Here is a 27,619-nt window from a genome sequence, read left to right on the forward strand (position 1 = left end):
CAGGTGGAACAGAACTAAGTTCCATTTCACCCTGTAGTAGATAAAACTTAAGAGCTCTCTCGTCCTGAGTCCTTTACATTTTACCACTGTCCCAACAAGCACTACTCTGGCTGAGACCAACTATAAAAGAATTCTTTGTAATTGGTTGGTCTGTCTTATGGAGCCCTGGGGGGACCACGAAAGTGTAACTCCTTTAAAGACGAACAACATCTACGCTATACAAAAACTTCATGTAAACCCATAAGCAATATCTCCAAAATCAATTGTACCTATTTCTGTATTATAAATCCAATAAATTTCAGACCAAGACTCACACAAATGACCTACAGTTTCTTGATTACTTCTTTGACATTAATAAGCAATCTTCATGGGGGTCAGACTAAAGATGAGACATGAAACTAAGACAGCCAGATACCTAAGGAAGGTTATTTTCTGTTGCGACAGAATGGAATCATGCCATAAAAGACTTCAGGGCATTGTCACAATACATAAAATGAGTTAGGAAAAACATTTTGCTCAATAAAAAAGGAGAAACCACCAAAGAATGAATAAAGAAAATATAGTGAACTAACAAGTAATGACTTTTTTGGGATCCAGTAAGCAAAACTATTTACATATATATATATAATAGCAAAATTAATGAAAATTCTGAGTAAAGCCAAACCAAAAAGCAAAATGACAGGTGATAGACATCAAATGAAAATGCATGCAATGTGCTTATGAACTAACGATGGGAAGAACAAAATTTGGATACTATTTTATTCAATCTTTATACAGTACACCAAAGTGATACCTTCTTGCAAGGGGAAAAACTTGTAATCACCACATCTAAATGTCACAGACTATTTCAATACAAACTTGACAGAATATACCAAGAGTACGAAAACAGAATTTGCATCCACTTACTTATATGGTGCTTCAATATCTTTGTGAGTTTTCATATGAGCCTCCAATTCCCTCCTTGTATGATAAGCACGAGTGCATTCAGGTACAGAGCATATCCAGCACCTAGGCCGTTGATGTAACCGGATATGTGTATTTAGGTTGTAAATTGTTGTGAACCTTCTATTACAATTGGCCTCTGAACACTGTTGAGAGAAATATTTTTGTAATAAACAGATTTGCTGATCATATGCTAAGCCTATATACTGGTTATAGAGCATCAAAAGAAACAATTAATTCACATTATAAAAGCACCTGGTATTTGGAGAACATACATAAAATGGATGTTGTAATAAACTGAATTCTCAGCAAGATGTACCCTAATAAAATACTTTTCTTACAATCATTACATGACCTAAGAACATTTACAATATGGTTACAACCACAGCTATTTTGAAGACTTAATTTCTCTTGGGAATCTAATAAGATAAACACTTAATATGTTGCATTTTCAAACTGAAGCAGTTCATCTTTAAAAATCCAACATAAATAGCCCAAGCACTATACTTACTGCAAAATCCCTTCTCTTTAAGTGAGTTTCAATATGGCGTTTTAATTTGTACCATGTGTAGAAAGCCCAGTCACAGTTTTCATAACTGCATTTGTATGGCCGGATTCCATTGTGACTCAAAAGGTGAACCTAGAGAAAGAAAATGTGATTTTATTTCAACATTAAAAAACAATTTACTCAGCAAATCATACTGGAAAGCTCAAAGTCAATGAGAAAAATCTAACATATAAAGGTATGCCATTTTTACAATTATGTTTTGTGATTTATTTTTTGAAAATTATGACCATGTAACAACTGTGTTTTAAATCAAGGAAATGAATTACAGTATGTACTGTACAGTACAGAATTTTATATTTGTAAAATCTATTATTTTTGCATCTAGTAAAATTTGTTATGTTATCTAAGTACATTACACTTGTATGTTCAACTTCTTACTAATATGTCTTTGTTTTATCTGGTCAAGTCCAGATGAACTGAAATGCCTGTTGTAGGTTCTGCACTGAGAGAATAAGTTGATACAAGCAACTTATATCGTGGTCACCTTTTAAAACATGGTCTACAAATTAGCTTCCTTGCCTAACGCAGCTGAGTAATTTTTATGGATATTACAGTACTACTCTGCATTGACCAGGAATTTTCTGTTGTTTTTCCCACAAAATGGCAAGACAGCAAATTGCTGGTCATTATAAAGTAATATTGTATATATCTATAAAATTACTGCTTTATATAAAACAAGCAGGCAAGTTTGCATACCTTGCAAGGTAACCATGACATAAGATCCATAAATGGTTTGAATTAACCTATTGAGTACAGACTCTCTCAATGTAGAGCCCACTAACAGGTATTTCAGTTTATCTGCACATATGCTCAACATTTTCTAAAGATACTGGTAAAAATTAAAAAATGAATGAGTGAAAGGTATAGGAGTTAGAAATGAAGGAGGAAAAACAAAAGAAGATAAAAAATGATATTGTTATGTTACAATAAAGTTTCATACATACTTACCTGGCAGATATATACATAGCTAAGACTCCGTCGTCCCCGACAGAAATTCAAATTTCGCGCCACTCGCTACAGGTAGGTCAGGTGATCTACCGGCCTGCCCTGGGCGGCAGGACTAGGAACCATCCCCGTTTTCTATCATATTTTCTCTCTTCCACCTGTCTCCTGCGGGGAGGCTGGGTGGGCCTTTAATTGTATATATCTGCCAGGTAAGTATGTATGAAACTTTATTGTAACATAACAATATCATTTTCATACAATCAACTTACCTGTCAGATATATACATAGCTGATTGGCACCTTTCGGTGGAGGGTAAGAGACAGCTACTATATGGAATAGACAGGTAAACAACATATGTTGTAGGTATAAATAAAACCTTGGTTCCTACCTGATAGGTGGTAGACTTCGTGGGTGTTTGCCCAGTAGTCTGCATCACCTCAAGAAACTTTAGCGAGATATATGATCTATGGCCAAGAGTTCTTGTGGGTCTGCCGATGGGGTCTTATCCGCTTACTCGGCAGAGCCTGAAAGGACTTTGTCAATGGGTGCTGATCCACTTATATGACAATACACCTTATGAAGGAGCACACAACCAATCCCGACCACCTGATCCTAACCATATGTTAGAACTAAGGATTGTTCCGAGTTATCCCCGAACTCGTCACAACAACCGTAACTCAAAACCACTACGCACACATACATAATTTCTAAAAAAAAAATTATACTCATCTAATTAGATATGACAAGATTCTCTTACTGAACAACATAGACGGCCGCCCCCCGCCCGTGCTAAACCAAGTCCTCCATTGTTCGAAGAGACTCCAGACCATATCCAAAAAGAAGAAAAGTATATACTTTTAAGGATTGGTGTCGGCTCCCGTACCCAGAATCGTATCCGCCGATACGAAAGGACCTAGAGAAAAACACTTCTCATATGTCACAACGAAACGTCTTTCAAGTAATGAGATGCAAAATACTGAGTTTGCATCTCCAAAATGTCGTATCTATGATGTTTTTTAAAGCGACATATTCTTATGAAACGAGAGAGACGTCGCTACTGCTCTCACTTCATGAGCTTTAACTCTCAACAGTCGTAACTGTTCGTCAGAACAGACCTTATGCGCGTCTGTAATGACGTTCCTCACAAAGAATGCCAGAGCATTCTTGGACATCAGTCTTGTGGGGTCTTTTACCGCGCACCAAAGACCTTGTCTAGAGCCTCCCATCTGATGCTTTCTCTGAATGTAAAACTTTAGAGCTCTTACAGGGCATAGAGATCTTTCTGCTTCTCTTCCTACGAGACTCGATATGCCTTTGACTTCAAATGACTTAGGCCAGGGATTCGAGGGATTCTCATTCTTAGCTAAAAACAGTGTCTTAAACGAGCAAATAGCTGAGTCTCCCTTGAAACCTACTTTATCTTGCAGAGCATGTAATTCACTAACTCTCTTTGCCGTAGCTAAAGATAATAGGAATAGGCATTTTCTGGTGATGTCTCGAAACGAAGCCAGATGAGGAGGTTCGAATCTTTCAGATGAAAGAAACTTGAGGACCACGTCTAGGTTCCAGTTCGGAGGGACCGGTTCCTTCGACTTTGAAGTCTCAAATGACCTTATGAGATCGTGGAGATCTTTATATCTGCCAGATCTAATCCTCTATTCCTGAAGACAGCCGAGAGCATACTTCTGTATCCCTTTATTGTGGATACAGCTAGATGAGATTGCTCTCTCAGGAATAGAAGGAAATCAGCAATTTCCGCTATTAGAGGTAGTGGAGGAGGACAACTTCTTAGATCTACACCACCTTCTAAAAACCTCCCACTTCGATTGATATACTTTCGTAGTGGAGGTTCTGCGTGCTCTCGCGATCGCGCTTGCCACTTCGCGAGAAAACCCTCTCGCTCTGACGAGTCTTTCGATAGTCGAAAGGCAGTCAGAGCGAGAGCGGGGAGGTTTTGATGGTACCTCTTGAAGTGTGGTTGTCTGAGAAGATCCGTCCTTCTGGTAGGGATCTTGGAAAGTCTACGATCCACTCTACCACCTCCGTGAACCAATCTTGGGCCGGCCAAAAGGGGGCTATCAATGTCATCCTCGTCTCCTTTGACGCCACAAACTTTTTCATTACTAATCCCAGGATTTTGAATGGAGGAAAAAGCATATACGTCTACTCGAGACCAATCTAGCAGGAAGGCGTCTACCATAAGAGCTCTTGGATCTTCCGCGACCGAGCAAAAGACTGCCAGCCTTTTGGAAATGAATGTGGCGAAGAGATCCACATGAGGTGTCCCCCACAGAGACCAGAGATCTTGACACACTTCCTCGTGTAGGTCCACTCTGTATGAAGGACCTGGTTCCTCCTGCTGAGTCTGTCCGCCCTCACATTCTTTACTCCCTGCACGAACCTTGTCAGAAGGGAGATGTTCCTGTGAGACGTCCAAAGCAAAAGGTCTCTCGTCAGTTCGTAAAGGAACGAGGATGAGTCCCTCCCTGTTTTCGAATGTAGGCAAGTGCGGTGGTGTTGTCCCAAGTTACTTGCACTACTTTGTTCGACACCAGAGGTTCTAGACTCTTCAAAGCCAGATGCACGGCGAAGAGCTCTTTGCAGTTTTATGTGCCAAGTCACCTGTGCTGGTTCCCAGGTGCCTGACACCTCCTTCGAGCCTAATGTTGCTCCCCAATTTCCTTTTTTCTCCGACGCGTCGGAGTACAACACTAGGTCTGGGTTCTGTGTCCTTAGAGAGATCCCTTTGTTCTCTTCCAGAGGGGGCAACCACCATTCCAGGTGCGATCTTATCTCCACTGGAATGGGAAAGACGTCCGAAAGTTGTCCAGTTTTCCAACTCCAAGACTTCTTGAGGAAGAATTGAAGCGGACGTAAATGAAGTCTTCCTAGTGGGAAGAACTGTTCGAGCGAGAAAGGGGTCCCTAGAAGGCTCAACCATTCCCTCGCCGACGTATGTTCCTTCCTTAAAGAAGAGAGAGACTATCCGCAAACCTTTTGCGATTCTCTCTTGCGAAGGAAATACTCGAAAACCCCGAATGAATCCCGTGGATCCCGAATCCCCCAGATAGACTAAGTCCTGTTTGGGGGTCAGCTGCGACTTCTCGAGGTTCACGAGCAAATCCCAACGCTTTGATCAGATCTAAAGTTACCTTCAGGTCCTCCAAGCACTGTCTCTCTGATCTGGCCCTGATGAGCCAGTCGTCCAGATACAGAGAGATATTTACTCCTTTGAGGTGAAGAAACCTCGCCACATTCTTCATCAGGCTTGTGAAGACCTGAGGAGCTGTGGACAGGCCGAAACACAAGGCTCTGAACTGAAAGATCCTTCCCCCCGTCATGAAACGGAGGTACTTCTTCTTCTTCGATGAAGGGTGGATCGGGACGTGAAAGTAGGCGTCCTGGAGATCTAGAGACACCATCCAATCTCCTTGTCGTAAAGACACCAGGACTGAAGCAGAAGTCTCCATGGAGAACTTCTCCTTCCGAACAAATTTGTTTCAGAGAGCTGACGTCCAGTACTGGTCTCCAGCCTCCCGAGGCTTTCGCAACCAGAAAAAGGCGATTGTAAAACCCGGGGAGTTTTGATCTAGTACTAGTTCTATCGCTCTCTTGTCCCACATTTGTTCCACCATCGATCGATAAGAGTTATCCCCTCAGCACAGGATCCTTGTACTTGGCTGTTATTCGTTCCCTTGGTATTTGACTTTAGGGAGGATGTTTTCAGGAAAGGGATACGATATCCCTTCCTTATTATAGCCAACGATGACGCAGTCCGCGTTTATAAAGTGTACGAGGCCTCCACAAATCCCAGGAGCCTGGCACCTACTGGTGCTTGGAGGAGAGAAGCTTCATTTTCCCTTTTTAAAGGGACGAAAGGCAGACCTACCTCTCTTCTCCGGAGCCTTCCTTCTTGCGGGAGGTCTGGAGGTCGGACCACCTCGAAAGGGCTGAACCGATGTACTCGGTCCTTTCTTGTCAGATGTAGAAGCAGGCTTCTTCTTCCTTGCTGACTGCGTCAGAAGATCCTGAGTCGCCTTCTCAGTCAATGAATGAGCAATGTCCATTCACCAACTGAGAAGGGAACAAAAAGTCAGACAAAGGCGAATACAGCAGCGCTGCCCTCTGAGCGTGGGGGGGGGGAGACTGCCTTTGGTTAAAAAGGCACCATATACCGTCCTCTTCTTTAGAGGACCTGCTCCAAACAAAGGAGGAGATTTCAAAAAGAGCATCCTGTACCGCCGCTTTGTCTATAAAAGACAATATGCACAAAAGGGCTTCCGGTTCGATTCCTTCCGAATCATGGGCTTTCTTGGGACATCACCCCAAGGGACCACTCTAAGAAGTTGAAAACTTCCAATACATGAAAGAGTCCCTTGAGGAGATGGTCCAGTTCAGAAATGCCCCACGTAATCCGTGCCGAGTTGAGACCTTGTCGACGTGAAGCGTCAACTAAGGTCGAAAAGTCTGCTTCTGACGTAGACGGGAGAGCAATACCCATATTCTCTCCCGTCTGATACCAAATGCCCCTCTTTTACCAGCTAGTCTCGCTGGAGGCATGCAGAAGACCGTTCTTACTAAGTCTTTCTTAGACTTCATCCACGAGTCTAAGGATTGTAGAGCCCTCTTCATTGAAATGGTGGGCTTCATTTTGAGAAAAGACGAAGACTTCTTCGTCTTAGCACTCGAAAACAGAGCGCGCGGAGAAGGAGGAGCGGCAGGAGCCAATTCGTCTCCATACTCCTCTAGCAAGCAAGGCAGTCAAAACTTTATAGTTTCGACAGTCCTTCTCTTCCTTGATATTCTTCATCCGAGTTTCCTTCCAACTGGGATCTAAATGAGTCTCCGCTTCCCCCTTTCTGTAACGTTCCTCCTCTGGAGGAGACAAACTCCTAATAGGAGAGGGGCTAAGGGAATGATATTCTTTCCTCTTCCCCGCTTTAATAGCCTTGGAAGGCGCCAAAAGCTCAGGCTTCTCTCGATAAATAGAAGACGCTTCCCGCTTGGATGACGCTTCTCGTCCGCCAAGCGTCCTGGCTGACGCCTCCCGCTTACTTGGCTGCTGACGTCCGGATGACGCCTCGCGCCTGGAAGACGCTCCGCTCTCAAAAGGCGTCCTACTTGGCGCCAAAATATTGCGGTTGGAGCTTCACGTCTACCAACAGCTTTCAAAGACGCTTCATGTCTAAAAGACGTCTACGCTCTCTGGCGTTACGTAACTTTCGTAAGCAACCGATCTCGCTCTCGAACCCGAAGCTTCTGTAATATGTTTAGAAGCTTCACGTCTGCATGACGCTTCTCGCTTAGCAGGGGAGAGAGGACGAGACTTCTTGATTGGAAGCGAAACGTCCTTCCTACGAGGCGCTAAAACTCACCCACTAGAGAGGTCAGTTGCTCTTGAACTGCCATATAATATTCTCCTTGAAGCTTCTCCCACGTCAACTGCATGACGCCTTTCGTCATCACTCGGGGGGGGAGAAGTAGGAAAGGGTACTTCTGCGTACTCGTCGGGTGACGCTGACGCCACCTTCGCCTTCTTAATAAAAGAGGGAGCGTCATCTGAGAACGCTCTGGGCTCGAATCAATTTCGGGTTCTTTCATAGACGCTTCAGAGGTCTCGATAAATTCGACTCCTTCACCCTCGTTTAGGTGAGGGAGAGAGGAGAGGATGAGAAACACTACGAAAGGACGCTTTTTCTAGAGCGCCCTGAGCAGCCTGCCACGAAACAGAGCTAGCTGAAGGGACGTCTGACCGTTGGGGATTCCCCACGACCTCCTTAAGGCTTTCGACTTTCCTTCTCCTCTGGGCATGGGAGCTTGGAAGAGGTCTAGGCCTGGGAGCGTCGCAGGGACGATCAAAACGCCCCCTCCACAACACTGGGAGAACTCACTTCACTGTAATGCGCACTCTTTCAACTAGCCTTACCTTGTAAGTCCGCCACCTTTTTGGACTTCATGTCTCGAATCGTAGCTTTCAGATCGGCGATTTCCGAGGCCGATTCCGAAGTACACTTTGTGAATGAGAAACATAGGGAGAATCTAAATCAGTAGGATTAGAATTATCAGTAAAAGGCTCAATAGGCCTTGAACTCACACCTTTCAGACGTCTAACCCTATCCCTCTCTAACTTCTTCAAATAAGAAGTTAAAGTCTTCCACTCTTCTGCATTTAATCCCTCGCATTCATTACAAGTATTATTAGCAGAACACTGAAACCCCCTACATTTACGGCATACAGTGTAGGATCAACCGAAGCTTTCGTATCCTCACCCTGCAGCCTACATTCACACACATTCTCACACTCACATTTGAATCAGACATACTGAGAAAAATCCAAAAGCAATTCCAAAAACAGTCCACAGTAGCGAATGCCAAAACACGATCCAGATACGTCACCAAAAAGCCGAGAAACGATGATCAAAGGATGAAATAAGAATCTAAGTCAGGAGGTAATAGCAACAATGTTGATACCACCGGCGACAGAGCAAAATATGATAGAAAACGGGGATGGTTCCTAGTCCTGCCGCCCAGGGCAGGCCGGTAGATCACCTGACCTACCTGTAGCGAGTGGCATGCGAAATTTGAATTTCTGTCGGGACGACGGAGTCTTAGCTATGTATATATCTGACAGGTAAGTTGATTGTATGAAATGTTATTTGGGGACCAGGGATTTCCTTTAACTTAGCTTCTGATAAAAAAAAAAGTAACGGCAAGGGAACTGGGGTGAGGAAAACTCAAATGATTTTAAAGGATTTGGCTAGTGAAGCCTTGCAAAATGAAATTTTCATTATTAAAATGAAGTTTTATTGTATACTTACCGAACAATTATAGAGCCGTGATTTCCACGAGCGGCAGGATACTAAATTCAAATTTAGAGCGTCGGCGTCGCCAAACACTGGTGGTGATGACGTCATCTCCCTCCACTCGCGGGAGAACCAGGTACAACTGCCCAGGTGAATCCAATTCTTTCTGCCCGTCCGTCCACCTAAGGGGAGGAGGGTGGGTATAATCATAATTGTTCGGTAAGTATACAATAAAACTTCATTTTGAATAATGAAAATTTCATTTTTATTGTAGTGTTCTTACCGAACATTATAGAGCTGATACACATTTATGGGAAAGGTGGGATTCAGTGGACCACTAGATTATGGGAAAGGTGGATTCAGGTGGGACACTAGTATTTTTATTGGTTACATATTTCAATACCAGTAAACACTCAAGGTGTCCTGTTGTACCTTACCTTGTAAGAGAGCTACAGCAGACTGTTACTGCCTCTGGTCGGTGCTCTTCTTACTATTGTAGAGGAATTGGAATTTGCCCCCAAAGTTAGCCTCTACAGGAGTGGAATCCTTCCGTAGTTCAAGCGAGTCAAGGCTGACTGACGGAGGATAGTAACAACAAAGATTGCCCTTGCCCTGGGCTAAGACCAGAAATTCAATCATACAAAACATTTCACCAACACCCAGATTTAAAAACATATATACCCAACCATTGTAAAATCTGACCTAACAGACTGGTGAGTATCCCAGGTACTCAGTACCCCCAGCTTCCCTTGAACTCGACAACCTATTCAAGGTGAAAAGTAGCATAGAGGTGACGACCCCTGTGCCGTTTCTCCCAACACCATGCCAGAAACCGCCACCGGACCTAACGTTTTACAAATCTCGAAAACCGTTTCTATCTCTTTGAGATAATGACTCGCAAAAACGAATTCGATCTCCAGAACGTCCTCTGAAGAAAATCGAAGCTAAAGATAAATTCTTTCTGAATGCTAAAGAAGTTGCCACTGCTCTAACCTCTGAGCTTAACTCTCAGAACGGAAAGATTGTCGTTCTCGGACTGCGAGTGAGCTTTCCCTGATAAGCTCTTAATAAAGAACGATATAGCAATTTCTTAGAAAGAGGACGAGAGGGATTTTTTGAACCGAGGTCCAGAGCTTAGAAGATTGTCCTCTGATACCCATTAGTGGCAAACAGATACTGCTTAATAGCCTCTGACATCAGAGCCTTTCTTCCTCCTCATGTCCAACCAAATCAGATAAGTTCCTTACCACAAACTCTCGGCCAAGGATTAGAAGGATTCTCATTTTGGCTAGAAAAGGTCAAAGATACCGAAAATACAGCATTGCCTTGAGAGAAACCGACTCTTTTGTCTATAGCGTGCAATTCGCTGACACGCTTAGCAGAAGCTTGTCAATAAGAAGAGTGCCTTCTTAGTCAAGTTTCCTGAGTGAAGCCGGACTTCAAAGGCTCAAACGGTGGCCCCATGAGGGAACTTAAGCACCACATCTAAGTTCCAAGCCCACTGTATCTTGCGGGAGCTTAGTGGTTTCGAAAGACCTAATGAGGTCCGACAGATCTGAATTGGAGGAAATATCCAAACCTCGATGTCGAAAAACCGAAGAGAGCATGGCTCTATATCCTCTGATCGTCGAAGGAGCCAGTTTCTTGAAGTTCCTAAGAAATAGAAGAAAATCTGCTATTTCTGTTAAAGAGGTCGCAGAAGTAGAGACTTTAGCACTTCTACACCACTCTCTGAAGATTCTCCATTCCCTTTGATAGAGTTTGTTAGAAGACTCTCTCCTACAACGAGCGATAGCTTCTGCAGCTCTTCTTGAAAATCCTTTCGCTCTGACAAGATTCCGGACAGTCTGAACCCTGTCAGAGCTAGAGCGGACAAGTTTTGGTGGAACCTCTTGAAGTGAGGTTGTTTGAGAAGCCACTTCTCTGGAGGAAGAAGTCTGGGGAAGTCTACTAACAACTGGAGAAGGTCCGGGAACCACTCTTTCCTGGGCCAAAAGGGAGCGATTAACGTTAGCGTTACATTGCTGTGCGACATGAACTTGTTCAGCACCTCTCTTATTAGACCGAACGGAGGGTAATGCATAAGCTTCCACACCCGACCATCCAACAGCATTGGCGCCACGACCAAGCTAGATCTGGATCTGGACTGGAGAACAAAAGAGAGGAAGACGGTTGTTCCTCGATGTCGCGAACGGTCTATTGACGGTCGTCCCAAAGGCGCCAAAGTTTCTGACAAATCTTGTTGTCCAAAGTCCACTCCAGAGGTAACACTTGCTGTTGACGACTTAACTCGTCCGCCAGGACGTTCATCTTTCCCGGAACAAATCTCGGGACTAGCTGAACCTTCGCTTCGTTTGACCACAGGAGGAGATCCTTGGCTACTTCGTACAGAGAGAAAGACTGAGTCCCCCCCTGTTTCCGCACGTACGAGAGAGCCGTGGAGTTGTCGGAATGCACTGCACTACTCGGCCTTCTACTAAGCTCCGAACTGTCTGAGCCCTAAGAAAATTGCTAACAGTTCCTTTACCATTTATGTGGAACTTCTTCTCCTTCTCCGACCAAGCTCCTGAAGTCCGTTGATTTCCCAGTAGGGCTCCCCAACCTGTGTCCGATGCGTCGGAAAAGAACTGTAGGTTCGGGAGGATGGGTCGTAAATCTAACCCTTCTTCCAACCTTGCTCGAGAGAGCCACCACCTTAGGTCCTCTTTTATTTGATCTGTGACAGGAAAGGTAATCGAGTCTGGTTGTGTCTTCCTGCACCAAGAGGCTCTCAGGAAAAACTGCAGAGGTCTCATGTGCAGTCTTCCCAACGTCACAAAATTTCTCCACTGACGTCAATTTGCCAGGAGCCTCATCCACTGATTGGCAGAACTTACCTTTTTGTCAAGAACTCCTGAACTGTCTCCAGACAGCCTTGAACCTCTTCGGGGACAGAAAGCCCGAAAAACTTGAGCATTCAGAATCATCCCCAAATAAAGGATGCTCTGAGATGGAACCAACTGGGACTTCTGTTTGTTGACCAGAATTCCTAACTTTCTGGCAAGATCCAGAGTTGTTCCAAGGTCCTTGCTCATGCACCGACTCTCTGATTCCGACCGGGAGAAGCCAATCGTCCAGATGAGGGAGATTCTTACTCCTAATATGTGTAGCCAGCTTCCTATCGGGGATAGAAACCCTGGTGAAAACTTGAGGAGCGGTCGCTAGTCCGAAGCAAAGCGCCCGAAACTGAAACACCTTGCCTTCGAACATGAACCTCAGGTACTTCCGAGATTCGCGATGTATCGGAATGTGAAAATAAGCGTCTTGCATGTCCAGAGAGACCATCCAATCCCCTGTCTGATGGGACGATCTCCAGAACCGACCGAGTGGTCTCCATATGAAATTTTGTTTTTCCTGGACATGCAAGTTCAGGGCGCTCACATCCAAAACCGGCCTCCAGCCCCCTGATGACTTGGGAACTACAAAAAGGCGATTGTAAAAGCCTGGAGGAAAATCCCCTTCTATCTGTTCTATCGCTTCTTTGAGAACAAGCGCTTCCACTTCTGCGGCTAGCGCCAGAAATTTGTCTGAGCCCGGAGAGTATGCCTGGAATGGAATTGGCACAGGTGAGAGCGAGGGAGGTGAAACGAGAGGAATACGATAGCCGAACTTGAGTACTTGCACTACCCAGGCTTCTGCCCTCCTCTGTTTTCCCATTCCTCCCAAAACAGAGCCAGCCTGGCTCCCACTGGTGCATGAAGAACCGAGCTTTCATTTGGAAGGTTTGTTAACCTTGGCCGAGGCCTTAGACTGAGTCCGCAAATTCGATTTCCGGCCGAAAGAAGCGCTTGGGTTTTCTCCCTCGAAAAGGCGCTTGGGCCAGAGGAGAAACCGAAGGAACAGTCTCCACAGGAGCTTTAGGTTCTCTTATTAGACTGTGCCAGTAAATCCGAAGTAGATTTCTTATCTAGCGCAGACGAAATTGACACACTACATCGTCTGAAAGAGGTTATCTTTCACAAAAAAAGAGCAAACAAGAGAGCAGACTTCTGTTGGGACGTAACCCTTTTAGAAGCAAAGGAGCACCAAAGTTGCCTTTTCTTAAGGGTACCAAAGGCGATGAGCGAAGCTAACTCATCACATCCATCCCTAATGGATTTGTCCGCACAGGACAGAACACCAATCCAATCCTCCGCTAACTCCTGGGAAAGAGAAGGACAGTCTTCGATCTGGCCGCTAAAGCGCCAATAGTCCAATCAAGGAAGCTAAAGACTTCCAAAAGTTTAAATTTGATTCTTTACAACGTGGTCCAACTCAGGCGCTGTAAAGAAAACTTTCGCTGCGGCGAAAGCAGATCTCTAGAGGAGTCGATTAAAACTGGAGAAGTCTCCCTGAGGAGGCAGAAACTCCCAGAGAAGGAGCTTCCCCAGTTACATAAAACCTATACCTCTTACGAAGCAACTTAGAGGGAGGGTAAGCAAAAAGAGCCTTCCCTAAGTCTCTTTTCATAGACATCCATTTCTCCGTCTCTTTCAACGAATGTCTAACCGCTTTAGATAGAACAAGTTTTTGGGAGGAGAGGGTCTGAAGTTTTCCTCCTCATCAAAAAGTCGAAGTTGGGGAGCGCGGAGCCGCGTTTCTCAAAATAATCTGGATAAGATACCAGAGAAATCTAAGGAGACGTGAATAACACGAGAGGTGATGTGAATCCTCCTCCTCTACTTCTTCTTCATTCTCCGATACCGCCGAAGAAGTAGACGGAACTACAACCGGATATGACAATTTGTCGAAAATTGCATTTTTCCTAACTATACAAACCTGAGGTCCTTTAACAATAGGAAGGTAACTAGCGGCAGCTGGGACGGTCGTAAGCTTCGAACAAGGGGAGAACGGTAGTTAACTGCTTGTCCGATCGTGCGCGCGCCCGCGCGCCCGAGAGGTGAAGAATCACTTTTGCTTTAGGCCCATGCAAAAAGTTGCAGAGTGAGGGGTGGCATGAGGTGGACTATATGTAAAGGACCTCAGGTTTTGTATAGTTAGAAAAATGCAATTTTCGACAAATTGTCATTTGTTCCGATACGTAATACAAACCCTCGGTCCTTTAACAATAGGAAGACTCACTTCTTGGTGGGAGGAATCTGAGTCTTTTTGGTGAACAGACTGGTGTTCGTCCAACCCTGGAGTGCCTCCCTGGTCGTAAGAGCAAGGGAGGGATCCAAACCTCTGTCCGATTGATCGGGGTGTGACCGCAGGATCAATGGTCAGACCTCTGGGCCAAGTTACTAAGAGAGAGGCAAGCGTATCTCTTCGTACCAGCAAGCAAGACTTGTTCCTGTTTGCAAGAGACAATCATAAAATGATGGGTTTGTCTCAATTTGGCATCCACTTCCTCCCCCTTGTTGGAGGAAGTGGTGGATATTTACTCCTATCCCTACTGAAAGGGATAGATGGTGCTCTATTGAGTAGCTCACCTGCATCTCGTCCTTACCCAGCAGGGTGACGACCGTGTCCCTCTACCCAAAGGTAGAGGGAAGAAAAAAAGATGGGAAGAGGAGCCAGTCACACTCTCATTCCTCATACATTCTTACGGTCACACCAGGACTCGATGCTGTTCAGCCTGCAAGGGTCTGGGTTAAACTACACAACGTGTTGAGCAACCACCACGGTTCCCCCCCCCAAGGAAAAAGATCCAAGGAACTGTGGGCAATATCCTGAAGGTAGAAGGAGGTGCATGCGGTCCGGTTTTTGGAAAACCACCAGGCGCCTGCCTTCATTACCTGCGCCACGGAGAAGTTTCTTGCGGAACGCGAGAGAATGGAAGAAGGCGTCCACACTCATCCTGGGTGTCGAGTTTCTTCAGACAGCTCCGTCGCACCTTCACAGGACAAAGCAGCATAGCCTTCGTATCGGAGGCGGTGACGTCCATTAGGGAGGGTATTGTGAAGGACTCGAACCAATCGTCAGTTTACCGAAGGGTTCTGAGTCTTCGCTACGAAGATCGGTTAACGAAATCGAGCGTCACACAAATCCCCATCCCTTTGTGCTTGACTTCTCAAGAGAAGTCATGCAGTTACCTAAGACGAAAAGAAGGGAATAGTCGTATGACCTATCCCTCCTTCTCGACTTTGGTTATGTACAGTACTCATACTGACAAGCTATTAAGACGAAGTAATGAATTGCTCTGGAACAACCGAACTAAGTTCCAACAGCATAGTTCGTAACTGACTCGGACGCTCTGACAGCTGCCGACTGACTGGTTCGGAATCAGTAGAGGCAAGTTTGTCCAAGCATCGGGTAAGTCACGTGACCTTCGCCCTTTAAAGAGTTATGCTGAGAGACCAAACAAATAATATGTTAGTCACCGATGCCGGACAGCGCGGTGATGATTCTCTTAATGCATAAGCTCAAAAGGCGAAAGTCAATTGCCTTCAAAAGACCGAGGTCCCTGATGGCAAGAAAATCTCATAGACGTTGAATCTCAGCTTAAAAGGAGAAACAACACTATGTGACGTTTGAAGACGAAGGTATGGCAATGAATGCAAACCTACGTCTTCCAGTTGAATCGAGAGAAGGAATCTCAAGATTCTAAACCTGTGCTTACAATGACTGAAAACGCTAACCGCCATTTCATTGCTGTCCGTTGTGCAATGAAGCGGGGCGTTCTTCAGTAATGAAACACAGGGGAGAGCCGCTTGAAGAACTGCTTCTCATGGGCTGAACGTTTTGGAAGTAGAGCTGGCAGGGTGTGGGGGAGTAGGCGATGTCTTTCAATACATCTGCTAATCCGGGTGAACAATGAACAATTGTACACCTCCGAATACAAGATATTTTGAGGACAAACTCAGATTCCGCAAAATCATTCGCATTATCGGGATACGATGCAGCAAGAGACTATTACAGATTCTGTTACCGTGCGGTAACAGAAAGATGAGAGTCGAATAGATATCTCTGTTTAAAATTCTCGCAATACCGAAGACGATGAATACTAGCGTTTCTCAGCAGTAGATGGTCATTCATGTATGCGAGGAATCCCCGTTAATCAGAGACTTAAGTCGTGATTGTTGGGCAGAGATTACGGTTGTTATTCAATCAAAGCAGGTGAGAAAGACATAAACAACCGTCTATCTCAAAGCGCAGCTGATACTGAATGCCTCGGGCAATTCAATACGCAGTAGCTGTCGCTGACTCGTCATCCTGAGTTGCCAGTAATCCTTTCCACGAAGGAATGCGTTCGGTACTAGAACCACCGAGCCACTAAAAAGATATGCTCGAGCAATTTTATATTTAAGCGAAACGAATTTCGGTAAATATAAAAGCTAAAATGGTGTTGTTGTGACAACACCATAAGTATATAAAATTGAAACTGGAAACTCCTGGGAGGTTGCAGGCAACCCGGGTTTGCAGTTCAATTAGAATACTTTTCGTCTAAGTCGGCAATCCGTAGAATAACCAGGATATGCGCCTACCCCTCGGACCATTCAACTGCTTAGCAGAATCATGTCGCGAGGTTAATATTACGTAGTATATTTGTAGGATTCTGAACAACGATCTCCATCCTAAATTCTTTCCTTCAAGAAAACAAAATAAGGATTGGAGATCGACCACCTTCGTTCTCTATTAAAGAGAGTGAAGGAGAAGTCTTCCTCGAAGGAAAGCTTCAATGGTGAACAGAATACTAAGACGATAGTTTTCCAGCCAAACTGGATATTCCCGTCCGTTTCTTCTCTATTCCAGGTTGGTCGCCTACTGTGAGATAGTCTTCTTTCAGCAGCAGTCTTCTTCCTAATGCTAGAAATTCCAGGAATTCGAGCATAGGCGAGGTTCCGATTATCGTGTAACATATCGGTGGGGATTCTCGTCTCGCTCACTTTGGACCGTGGTCTCGCCTAAGTGTTTTGGAGATCGTAAGAAAACTAACACTCTGAATGCGCTAGAAATTCCGTAGAATTCTAAGCAGTCTGCGAAACCCCCACCGAATTCGTCAAACGATATCGGCTGGTGGTCCTCTCGATTCCCGTAGAAATCGAGAAATTGGGGCAGGATCCCTCCTCAACGACCGGGGCTTACGTCAGGTAGGTACCCGAAGGTAGAACCCGAAGGTCCCCCCTGGTGCGCAGTCCCCAACGTGGGAGTATCTACAGAGAAATAAATCTGTAGGATCCTTCCCCTTTCCCTCGTAGCCGTAAGGAGAGAGGGAATGGGGGAGGAATTGGATACTCGCTCGCCTTCCCAGTGGAACTAGCAGTTGGAGAAGAGTAGGAGCAGCCATCGCCTTGCGGCGATGGCCTCTCAGAGTCCTGGGAAAACGTATCGTCAGGAGAAAACGTTTTTTCCCGAGGAGGGTTACGAAAACTCTCACTGTAGGTAAGGTTCTGCCGCCACTGTGAACGTCGTCTGGGTTGGGGCTGATCGACCACCTGACAGGAGAGAGCCGATACCGTCCTCCGACTCATTCCAGTCCTCGTCGAGGTCGAAACCTCTCAGGAGGACAGAAGGAGTATTTAAATACGGTGTCCGAAGACACGTAGAAACGCCGCTGTCGCAGTAGAGGAGGTGGAAGTAGCTTGATCGACCGGCCAGAACTGAGTAGAGCCTTCTTGTCCGGAGACGAGAGACTCTTGGTTCAAGACAGAATCGGTAGCTCCGATCTCGCAAGGCATACCCACCGTCGGTTTTTGGGTTACCCTCTCGGGCCCCAAAACGACTCGAAGCAGAGACATGGGCTCTGCTGGTGGGAGCGGCGATCCTTCCCCCGGTCGTTGTGCTGACGAATCAGTGCAATAACCTGGTAAAGTTACTCTGAATCTCGGAAGTTACAGCGTCTTGAGGAGTAGGACCGTCCAGTCCCTCCAACAAGAGCAGCTCCCAGGACCCTCCTCCTTCAGAAAGAAGGACCAGCAACAGATCCCTGACGGTTGCCTCCAATCACTTGCGCGTACGTCCTGGTTGGTCCTAAGACCAACCTGGCACGTGCGGCGTCGTGACGGGATCGTGAGCGGCGCATCTCTCACGATCACTCCTATATAACCTAGCTCTTGCCTGGCGTATGCCGAGGAAGTTGAAGGTATCGGAGAGACAGAACTGACGCTACCCCCTCCTCCCCCTGACGGTCGCCTCCAATCACTTGGCGCGTACGTCCTGGTTGGTCTAAGACCATACGTGGCACGTGCGGCGTCATGACGGGATCGTGGAGCGGCGCACCTCTCACGATCACTCCTAGCTACCTCGCTCTTCCGGTGTAGCCCGAGGAAGTTGAAGGTAGTGGAGAGACAGACCTGACGCTCCCCCCCCCCGCTCGCTGGCAGGACCAGCGTACGTGGGGGCTGCAGCCGATCACCAACCCGCGGTGGGGGATCGATCTGCAGGCCTGGCCGTGCCGCTCACCTGTGGCGAGCGGCTCGACTGAGCACGTCGACCCCGGTCCCGTGCGTCAGACGAGCTGCTGCTGGTCACCGTATCCGCCTGGTCCCTGTGGGAGCGGCGGTCAGGTGACCTGCAGAGCTCGCTTTCGCCGTGAGACCGGTGAGCGTCCTCGCGGCACGTCAAACCGCTGGTACCAGCCGAGCTGGTACCGTCGGTCGAGGGGACCTGGGGGACCTCTTCCCAGCCTCAACCCGTGGGCCGGTCAGAGACCGTCACGTTCCACCCGAGGTACCGGCTGGTCGCTGCGAAGAGAGCGCCGCTGGCCTGGCGAGAGTCACCTGAGCCGGCTCTCGACAGTCTTCTGCTCGTGACCTCGGTCATGACGCTGAGCGAACTCAGGCGTCTTAACTTTGGCTGCACCGGTCACCCGAAGGAGATCGTACACTCGGATTAACTTCTCGCGGACGAGAAACCGAGGCCGGTACCTGGCTTAGCAGCAGAGCTGCCAAGACCAGGCGAGGGTTGTACCAGCGGTAGCCAGCACACCCTTGGTCCCCGTCTTCTTCTTTTCTCAGAAAGGGGAGACGGGCCCCGTTCCCGAAGGAACAGGAGGACCAGCAGAAGAACCCCCCCGTCACACCGGAATGGTGACGAGCCCTTCGAAGTTCCCGAAGGAGTCTTCTTAGGGGGAAACAAAACCCGGTTACCAGCCTGGTCGCTGCGAGAGCGGCCGCTGGCCTGGCGAGAGTCACCTGAGCGGTTTCTCGCCAGCCTTCTGCTCCGTGCCGTGGTCTTGGCGCCGAGCGAACTCTGGCGCCGAAACTTTGGCTGCACGGTCTCCCGAGGGAGAGCGTACACTCGGGATCTCCCGCGAACGAGAGACCGAGCCGGAACCTGGCGTAGCGGCGGATCGCGCTAGCACCAGGCGAGGAAGTACCAGAGCTAACCGATACTCCTCTGGTCCCCGTCTATCTCTTCCTTACGGAACGGGGAGGACGGGCCCCGCTCCCGAAGGAGCAGGAGGACCAGCAGAAGGACCCCCCGTCCCCACGAGGTGGGACGGGCCCTTAGAAGTTCCCGAAGGAGACTTCTTAGGGGGGGAGACAGCCCTTCTTCTTCTTCGGCTTATGGGCTTAGAAGTCGAAGGGGAAGAGGCAGCAACAGACGAAGATGACACCTTCCTCTTCTTCGTCAGCTCACGCAGGACAGTCGTCAGGTCCTCCATCCAGGCCGGAGTCGGGCCACCTATTGCCGAAGCAACACGGCCCGACTGCACCTGTCCCCCCCCCCACGGAAGGACCTGGGACTGGGGAAGACACACCATGGCAGGACCAGCATGGACAGGCGCAGGAACCAGGAGCGACAGGAACAGAACAACCAGCTCAGGAGCGGCAGGAACAGCGGCAGCGGTAAACACAGAAGGGAGACAGCCAAGCAGTAGCTGGGGAACCACATCAGCGACAGGTTACGGCAGGCCAGCCATGCCTCGTAGAATATCATCGGCAGCCAGCGTGGTACTGACGGCCGGTCCAGGGGCGAGCTGCTGGAACAGCGGGAAGTAAGTGGGGCAGGCAACACGAAGAAACAAAACACAGGCGGCGGCGGCATAACCCCCTCCTCGGTTACGGCGGCGACCGGCCCTAGAAGCGGCAGACGGCGTCACCGACACAGCATCGGGGAGTGTAGACCACGACGGGGGAAGCAGCATAAGCGGCCGTGAAGGTTGTAGTGGAGACCACTCCAAGGTCACCGCCCCAGACCTCGCTAGACTCTGCAGCAGATCGTGGTGCTAGGCACGCCCTGCAGCCGCAGTGGTCCATACCTGTCCAAGGTCGTCTCCCACGGCTGTAGCACCTGCGGTAGCAACAGACAGATTAGTAAGAGGGGTTCCCTCACGCACTTTTGGGGGGGGAGGACATGCCCCACCCCGAACGGAAGGAAGACCCCAAAAACAAAATACGAGGAAGCTGAGGGCGGGGGGCAGGAAGGAAAGAAGACGAAGAATCGGATACCAAGGGAGTCGCGGGAGAGCTTTCCGACGACTTCCTGGCAGACCTTCGCTTCCCCTACCCCCGCACAGCAGTGAAAAAGTAATATGAAAATGAAACAGAATACTGCACTTGCGATTCACTTCATAGAACTTAGAGGTGGGAAAAATCAATTCCCGGTAAGAGCGGAAACTTGATCCATAATAATATGATGCTATCATAAATATATAGGAAAATGAACAATACTGCACTTGCTATTTTCACTTTCACAGCAATAAAAATCGTAAGATTAATTCCCGGGTAAGAGCGGAAATTGATCCAAAATTAAATTTGATGCAATTAATAAATGAAACAAAATGAAAAGAAAACTGCATTGCGAATCCACTTTCATTGCATTCTATTCTATAACAAAATAAGAGGCTCTTGCCGAGGCGCAATCAAGCTCTCGGCAACGAACGCACAGGGCAAAAATATAATGAAAAAGAGTACTTACATTTTTCAATTACACACTTTCGCCCAAAATGACAATTTGTCTAAAATTGCATTTTTCCTAACTATACAAACCTGAGGTCCTTTTACAATAGGAAGGTACTAGCGGCAGCTGGATAGGTCGTAAGCTTTCGAACAAGGGGTTCGGTAGTTAACTGCTTGTCCGACAGGCGCGCGCGCGCTGCGACTGGGAGGTAAACAAATCACTTTTGCTTTTGGCCAAGCAAAAACTGCAGAGTGAGGGGTGGCATGAGGTGGGGCTATGTGTAAAAGGACCTCAGGTTTGTATAGTTAGGAAAATGCAATTTTAGACAAATTGTCATTTGTTCCGACACGGCATACAAACCTTCGGTCCTTTTACAATAGGAAGACTCACTTCTTGGTGGGTGGAATCTGAGGTCTTTTGTGAACAGACTGGTGGTGTTCGCCCAACCTTGGAAGCCTCCCTGGTCGTAAGAGCGAGGGAGGGATCCAAGCCTCTGTCCGATTGATCGGGTGTGCACCGCAGGATCAATGGTCAGACCTCTGGACCGAGTACTAAGAGAGAGGCAAGCGTATCTCTTCGTACCAGCAATGTAAGAACTTGTTCCTGTATACAGGAGCAAAGTTAAAGTCATGGTTTTGACTCTTGTAGGCATCCAACTTCCCCCCCTTGTAGAAGGAAGTGGTGGATATTCTGCTCCCATCCCTCGTGAAAGGGATAGGATGGGGCTCTGTCATATAGCTCACCGGCATCTCGTCCTTATCCAGCAGGGTGATGACCGTATCCCCTCTACCCACGTAGAGGGGAAGAAAAGATAGAAGAGAAGCCAGTCACTTTCTCATCACTATCTATTCATACAGTCACACCAGGACTCGATGCTGTTCAGCCTGCTAGGGTCTGGGTTAGCTAGACGACGTGTTGAGCAGCCACCACGGGTCCTAAGGAAACCGATCCAAGGACCTATGGGCAATATCCAAGAGGTATAAGGAAGTTGCCGGTGGTCTGGTTGTACCAGCCCCCCGCCTTCCATACCTGCGCCACGGAGAAGTTCTACGAAACGCCAACGAGGGGCCAACACTTCTGACTTCGTGAGTCGGACGGGACGTACGGATGTCGTCACTACCATCAGCCTCCTACGCCCTCCTGAAGACCTACACAGCAGGCCAGGACGAAAGAGTGTTCTTGATACTTCTTTCTTGTTGACCCCTTTGCTAACGGAGAGGCGGTCGACACTCAGGCCGAGGTGTCGAGTTCTCTTCAGATAGCGCCGTAGCGTCCTCCCAGGACAAAGCAGCATCTCATCCACATCATTATCTGCATGACGCTCCCGTACTCTCTTCGCCGATGCCAGGTCCAGCAAGACGAGGGTCATTTGATTTCCCTGGGTTGGCAAGACCTTTGGAAGCTGCTCCTAAGCAAGGAGATCTCGAACGAGTTCGAGATGTCCAATCCCGTCAGTTTCAGGAGGAGCGACAAGGCGGCTCTGTATCCTTGACTGTGGGAACTTAGAGGAGCTTCCCTCGGCGAAGAAAAAACGAGGAAATCCGCTACCTGCTGAAGATTGGCTCTGAGAAGAGATAGGCCCCGTCTACGACACCAACCACCGAAGACGGCCGACTTCCCCTGGTACACAGCTGCAGAGGACTGACGGACGTTTCCAGCCATCTCTGTTGCTGCGCTACGAAAAAAGCTTCTCGTACGCAAGAGAAGGTGGATAACAGCCAGCCGTGAAGACGTAGGGACTGGACTGCTCGGTGGTACCGCTCGACGTGTGGCTGGCCGAGAAGGTTGTGCCAATGGGGAATCTCTCTCGGTTCTCTTGCGAGAAGAGCCAGCAGGTCCGGATACCAAATGGCCTGTGGCCATTTGGAAGCCATCAGGATCATCCTGAGATTCGGGATGACCAGTGTCGACTGATCACCTTGTGAATCAGGCTGAACGGGGGAAAGGCATAGGCGAAGAGGTGTCCACGGGTGTTGAAGAGCGTCCTCTGCAGCTGCCCATGGATCCGGCACGGCCGAGAAGACACCTGGAGCTGCATGATGTGCCGGATGGCGAACAGATCCTCGACTGGTCGCCCCCACAGGTCGAAGAGCCTTTCCGCCACGTCCTGGTGTAGAGACCATTCGGTCCTTATCACCTGATCCCGACGGCTGAGCGTGTCTGCTACTACATTCCTTCCCTGGAATGTAGCGTGCCGACAGCTCTATTGATGTGCCTCGGCCCACTCGTGCACCTGCCGAGTCAACTGATACAACGGGAGAGACACTAGGCCCCCGCCTGTTTGTTGACGTAAGCCACCCACCGTGGTGTTGTCGTACATCAACACCCATGAGTGTCCCATAAGCGGGTCCTGGAACTCTTGGAGAGCGAGGAACGCTGCCTTTAGTTCCAGTACATTGATGTGAAGGTGCTTGTCGTTCTCGTACCACACTCCTGAAGTCCGCAACTCTTCCAGGTGTGCACCCCATCCCTCGGTCGATGCGTCTGAGAGCAGCTGCATGTCCGGGGGGAGAGTGCCCGGAGGCACTCTCTTAAGGGGTTCCTGTCGTCCAGTCACCTGGCTAGGTCCTGCCTCACTTCCTGTGTCAGTGACCATGGAAGGCTTGGGGATCCGTCGCCTGTGACCAACTCTCCTTTGGTCTCCCTGAAGAGACCGCAGGTGAAGACGCCCGTTAGGGACTGGCTTCCCGAGTGACGACAGGTGTCCGATCACGACTTGCCATTGCTGAGCTACCTGTTCCTGCCGAGACAGGAAACTGGTTGGCTGGCCTCCCTGAAATCTGCTACCGTGTCGATCAGCATACCCAGGTACTTCATCCTCTGCTTGTGCTCGAGATCGGACTTTCGAAGTTCAGAACGATCCCCAGATCGCGACAGAACTCGAGCAGTCGATCCCTGTCCTGTAGCAACTGCGAGCGGGAGCTCGCCAGGACTAACCAATCGTCGAGATACTCATCAGACGTATCCCGTGCGAATGGGCCCAAGCAGACACCAGAGTGAACACTCGCGTGAACACCTGTGGGGCGGTTGAGAGACCGAAGCAACGTGGCCTGAACTGTACACGTCCCGTCGAGGATGAAGCGGAGGTACTTCTGGAGGACTGATGGATGGGTATTTGTAGATCCGCATCCTTCAAGTCCACTGCAAGCATGAAATCGTTCTCCCTGATAGAGTCGAGCACTGAGCGTGCCGTCTCCATCGTGAACCGGGTCTGGCGAACCAACCGGTTCGGGGAAGAGAGATCTATCACTGGGCGCCAGCCTATTGTAGACTTTTACCACCAGAAGAGTCGGCTGTAAAGCCCTGGTGATTGATCCGTACCGATTTCTAGCTCTCTTGCTCAGCATGGTCTTGATCTCCTGTCTCAATGCTACGTCCCTGGATGCCCCTGGAACGTACGCCTGCTGTTGGACTGGGTCCCAATGGCTGGCAGGATCCCTCCTCAATGACCGGGCTTTCGTCAGGTAGGACCCGAAGGTCCCCCCGGTAGCGCAGCCCCTAAACGTGGGATCTTACAGAGAAATCTCTGTAGGATCCCTCCCCTTTCCCTCGTAGCCGTAAGGAGAGAGGGAATGGGGGAGGAATTGGATACTCGCTCGCCTTCCCAGTGGAACTAGCAGTTGGAGAAGAGTAGGAGCAGCCATCGCCTTGCGGCGATGGCCTCTCAGAGTCTGGGAAACGTATCGTCAGGAGAAAACGTTTTCCCGAGGAGGGTTACGAACTCTTCACTGTAGGTAAGGGTCTGCCGCCACTGTGAACGTCGTCTGGGTGGGGCTGATCGACACCTGACAGGAGAGAGCGATACCGCTCCGACTCATTCCAGTCCGTCGCGAGGTCGAAACCTCAGGAGGACCGAAGGGATATATAAATACGATGTCCGAAGACACGTAGAAACGCCTCTGTCGCAGTCGAGGAGGTGAAGGAGCTTGTTCGACCGTCCAGAACCGAGAGAGCCTCCTTTGTCCGGAGACGAGAGACTACCTGGCTCAACCCAGTCGGCAAGCTCCGATCGCGGCAGACCCACCGTCGATGGATTCCCTCTCGGGCCCCAAAACGACTCGAGCCGAGACGTGGCTCTGCTGGTGGGAGCGGCGATCCTTCCCCGAGGTCATTGTGCTGACGAATCAGCGCCGTAACCTCGCAAAGTTCCTCTGGATCGGAAGTCACAGCATCTTGCAGAGTGGGACCGTTAAGCCCTTCGAACAAGAGCATATTCCGAGAACCTTCCTCCTAAGAAGGGGGAACAGCGACAGCCCTCTCGGTCTTCCCCATCCACTTGCGCATACGTCCTGGCCGGTCCAAGAACCGTACCTGGCACGTAGGGCGTCGTGGTGGGATCATGAGGGGCGCACCCCTCACGATCACTCCTCAATACCTCGCTCCTCCCGGTGTAACCCGAGGAGGTTGAAGGTACGGGAGAGGCAGACCTGACGCTCCCTCGTCGCTCGCTGGCAGGACCAGCAGGCTTGGAGGGCTGCAGGCGATCGTCAACCCGCGGTGACGATCGAGCTGCAGGCCTGGTCGAACCGTCTCGCTGTGGAGAACGGCTGGACTGAGCACAGCGGCACTGATCTCGAGTGTCAGAAGAGCTGGTGCTGGTTGCCGTACCCGATCGCTCTCTGTGAGAGCGACGGTCAGGCGACCTGCAGGACTCCACTGTCCGCAGTGAGACCGGTGCTTGTCCTCACGGCACGTCACGTCGCTGGTTCCAGCCGTGCTGGCACGGCGAACGGGAGGACCTCTTCCCAGCCTCAGCCCGTGTCGGTCGTGGACCGTCACGTCCCCGGGTAGCCAGCTGTTCACCGCGAGAGTGAGAGCTGGTCTGGTGAGAGTCGCATGAGCGGCTGTCACCAGTCTTCCGCCCCGTGCCGTGAACCTGACGCTGAGCGGACTCAGAGGTCTGGTTCCTGGCTGCACGGTCGCTGGTAGGCGACCGTACACTCGGTACCTCCCGCGAACGGGAGGCCGAGACGGACCCTGCTGCAGTGGCGAACCACTGACACCAGGCGAGGAAAGTACCGGTGTTAGCCGGTACCCCTCCATGGTCCCCGTAGTCTTCTTCCTGCGGAAGAAGAGACGGGCCCCGCTCCCGAAGGAGCAGGGAGGACCAGCGGAAGGAACCTCCCGTCCCACCGAGGTGAGACGGGGTGCCCGAGAGCTCCCGAGGAAGCTTCTTAGGAGGGAGGAGGCGACCTTCTTCTTCCTCGGCTGTAAAGCCTTAGAAGTCGAAGGGGGGAAGAGGGGCGGCCGGACCGACGACTGATGAAGAAGATGAAGACGACGACCACGACACCTTCCTCCTCTTCTTCGTCAGCTTCCTCAGGACAGACGTAAGATCTGCTATCCAGGGCGGGCGGAGCCGGGCTGCTGTAGCCGAAGCCACAGGGCCCGGACGCACCTGTCACACAGACCAGACCAAAGTCTGGGGTAGTACCACCACGAACAGGGACGACATCAGCAGGTATGGGCATCTCAGGAACAGCAGGCACGGCCAGTACATCATCGGTAGGGACAGCCAACGCAGCAACGGCAGGAACAGCCAGCGCAGCAACGGCAGTCAGCCAGAATCGGCAGGTACGGCAGGCAGCACCGGAAACACAGGGAAGTGGAGCAGCAGCCAGCAACATCCTGGTACCGGCCGGCGGAGGTCCAGGGGCGAGTTCTAGGGCAGCGGAAGTGTGGTCGCTGCAGCGCGGCAACCACGAGCGGCGGCGGCCCCACGCCCCCCTCTCGTTACGGCGAACGGCACTTCACAGCGGCTGTAGGCAAGACTGTTACCACGTGAGGCGAGTACACCAGGTGAGAGGGACGTCGTCACCTGGTTGCGTGGTCACACTCCATGGGTGACCGCAGTAGGCCCAGACATAGAACCGCAGCCCCTGGACACCAGCACGCTCTGCAATTGGTAAGGACGCCCATACCTCACCAAGGTCCACTCTGTGCAGTAGCACCTGCGGAAATAAAAAGTAGTAGCGATAATGGGGGGGAAATCCCCTCGTGCGGGGGTTTGATCCCTCCCGAAACGAGTGGAAGACCCCTAATACAATTGTACATCGGGCACCGAGCGCCCTCCCCCGCGCTCGACGGATCGGGCGAGGAGAAGAACGCCGATAACCTCCCCCCCCCCTAAGGGGAAGAGCCATCTGTGGGAACTGAGCGGGGGGGGGTCTCGTTCCCACCCCGCACAGTACCCATGTACCCAACAACAAAATAAGAGCCCTAGAGCTATCGTGCCATCGGCACGAATACAAGGCATAAGGATCAATTCCCTGACTGAGCGGAACTTGAACCAAATAATATTAGATGCAATCAATAATAAGGAACAAAATGAAAATTCACTTCACAAGAATAAGGGCTCGGATCGAGCGCATTCGCGCCCTCGGCACCGAGCGCAAGGGTGAAAGGTTTCATCCTTACCTTTATGGATCAAGGTTTCTGGAACCTTGATCCATAATGAATTTGATGCAATCAAGAAATATATGAAAATGAAAAGACTACTGCGCTTGCGATTTCACTTCATACAAATAAAAAAGGGGAAGGATCAATTCCCGTGAATA

The 27,619-nt window shown here is 49.4% G+C and overlaps 1 protein-coding gene across 1 annotated transcript in view; it reads right to left on the reverse strand.

The window, feature by feature from the left end:
* Positions 1-906: 906 nt before the first annotated feature.
* LOC135197114 (uncharacterized) overlaps positions 907-27,619 on the reverse strand; it is a gene marked incomplete at its 3' end in the record, with an annotated part of 47,801 nt that continues 21,088 nt past the window's right edge. The window contains 2 exon segments of the mRNA XM_064224080.1: positions 907-1,088; positions 1,454-1,582. Coding sequence (XP_064080150.1) covers positions 907-1,088; positions 1,454-1,582 — 311 coding nt within the window.

This window comes from Macrobrachium nipponense, chromosome 18 (assembly GCF_015104395.2).
Source record: "Macrobrachium nipponense isolate FS-2020 chromosome 18, ASM1510439v2, whole genome shotgun sequence".
Classification (NCBI taxonomy): Eukaryota; Metazoa; Arthropoda; class Malacostraca; order Decapoda; family Palaemonidae; genus Macrobrachium; species Macrobrachium nipponense.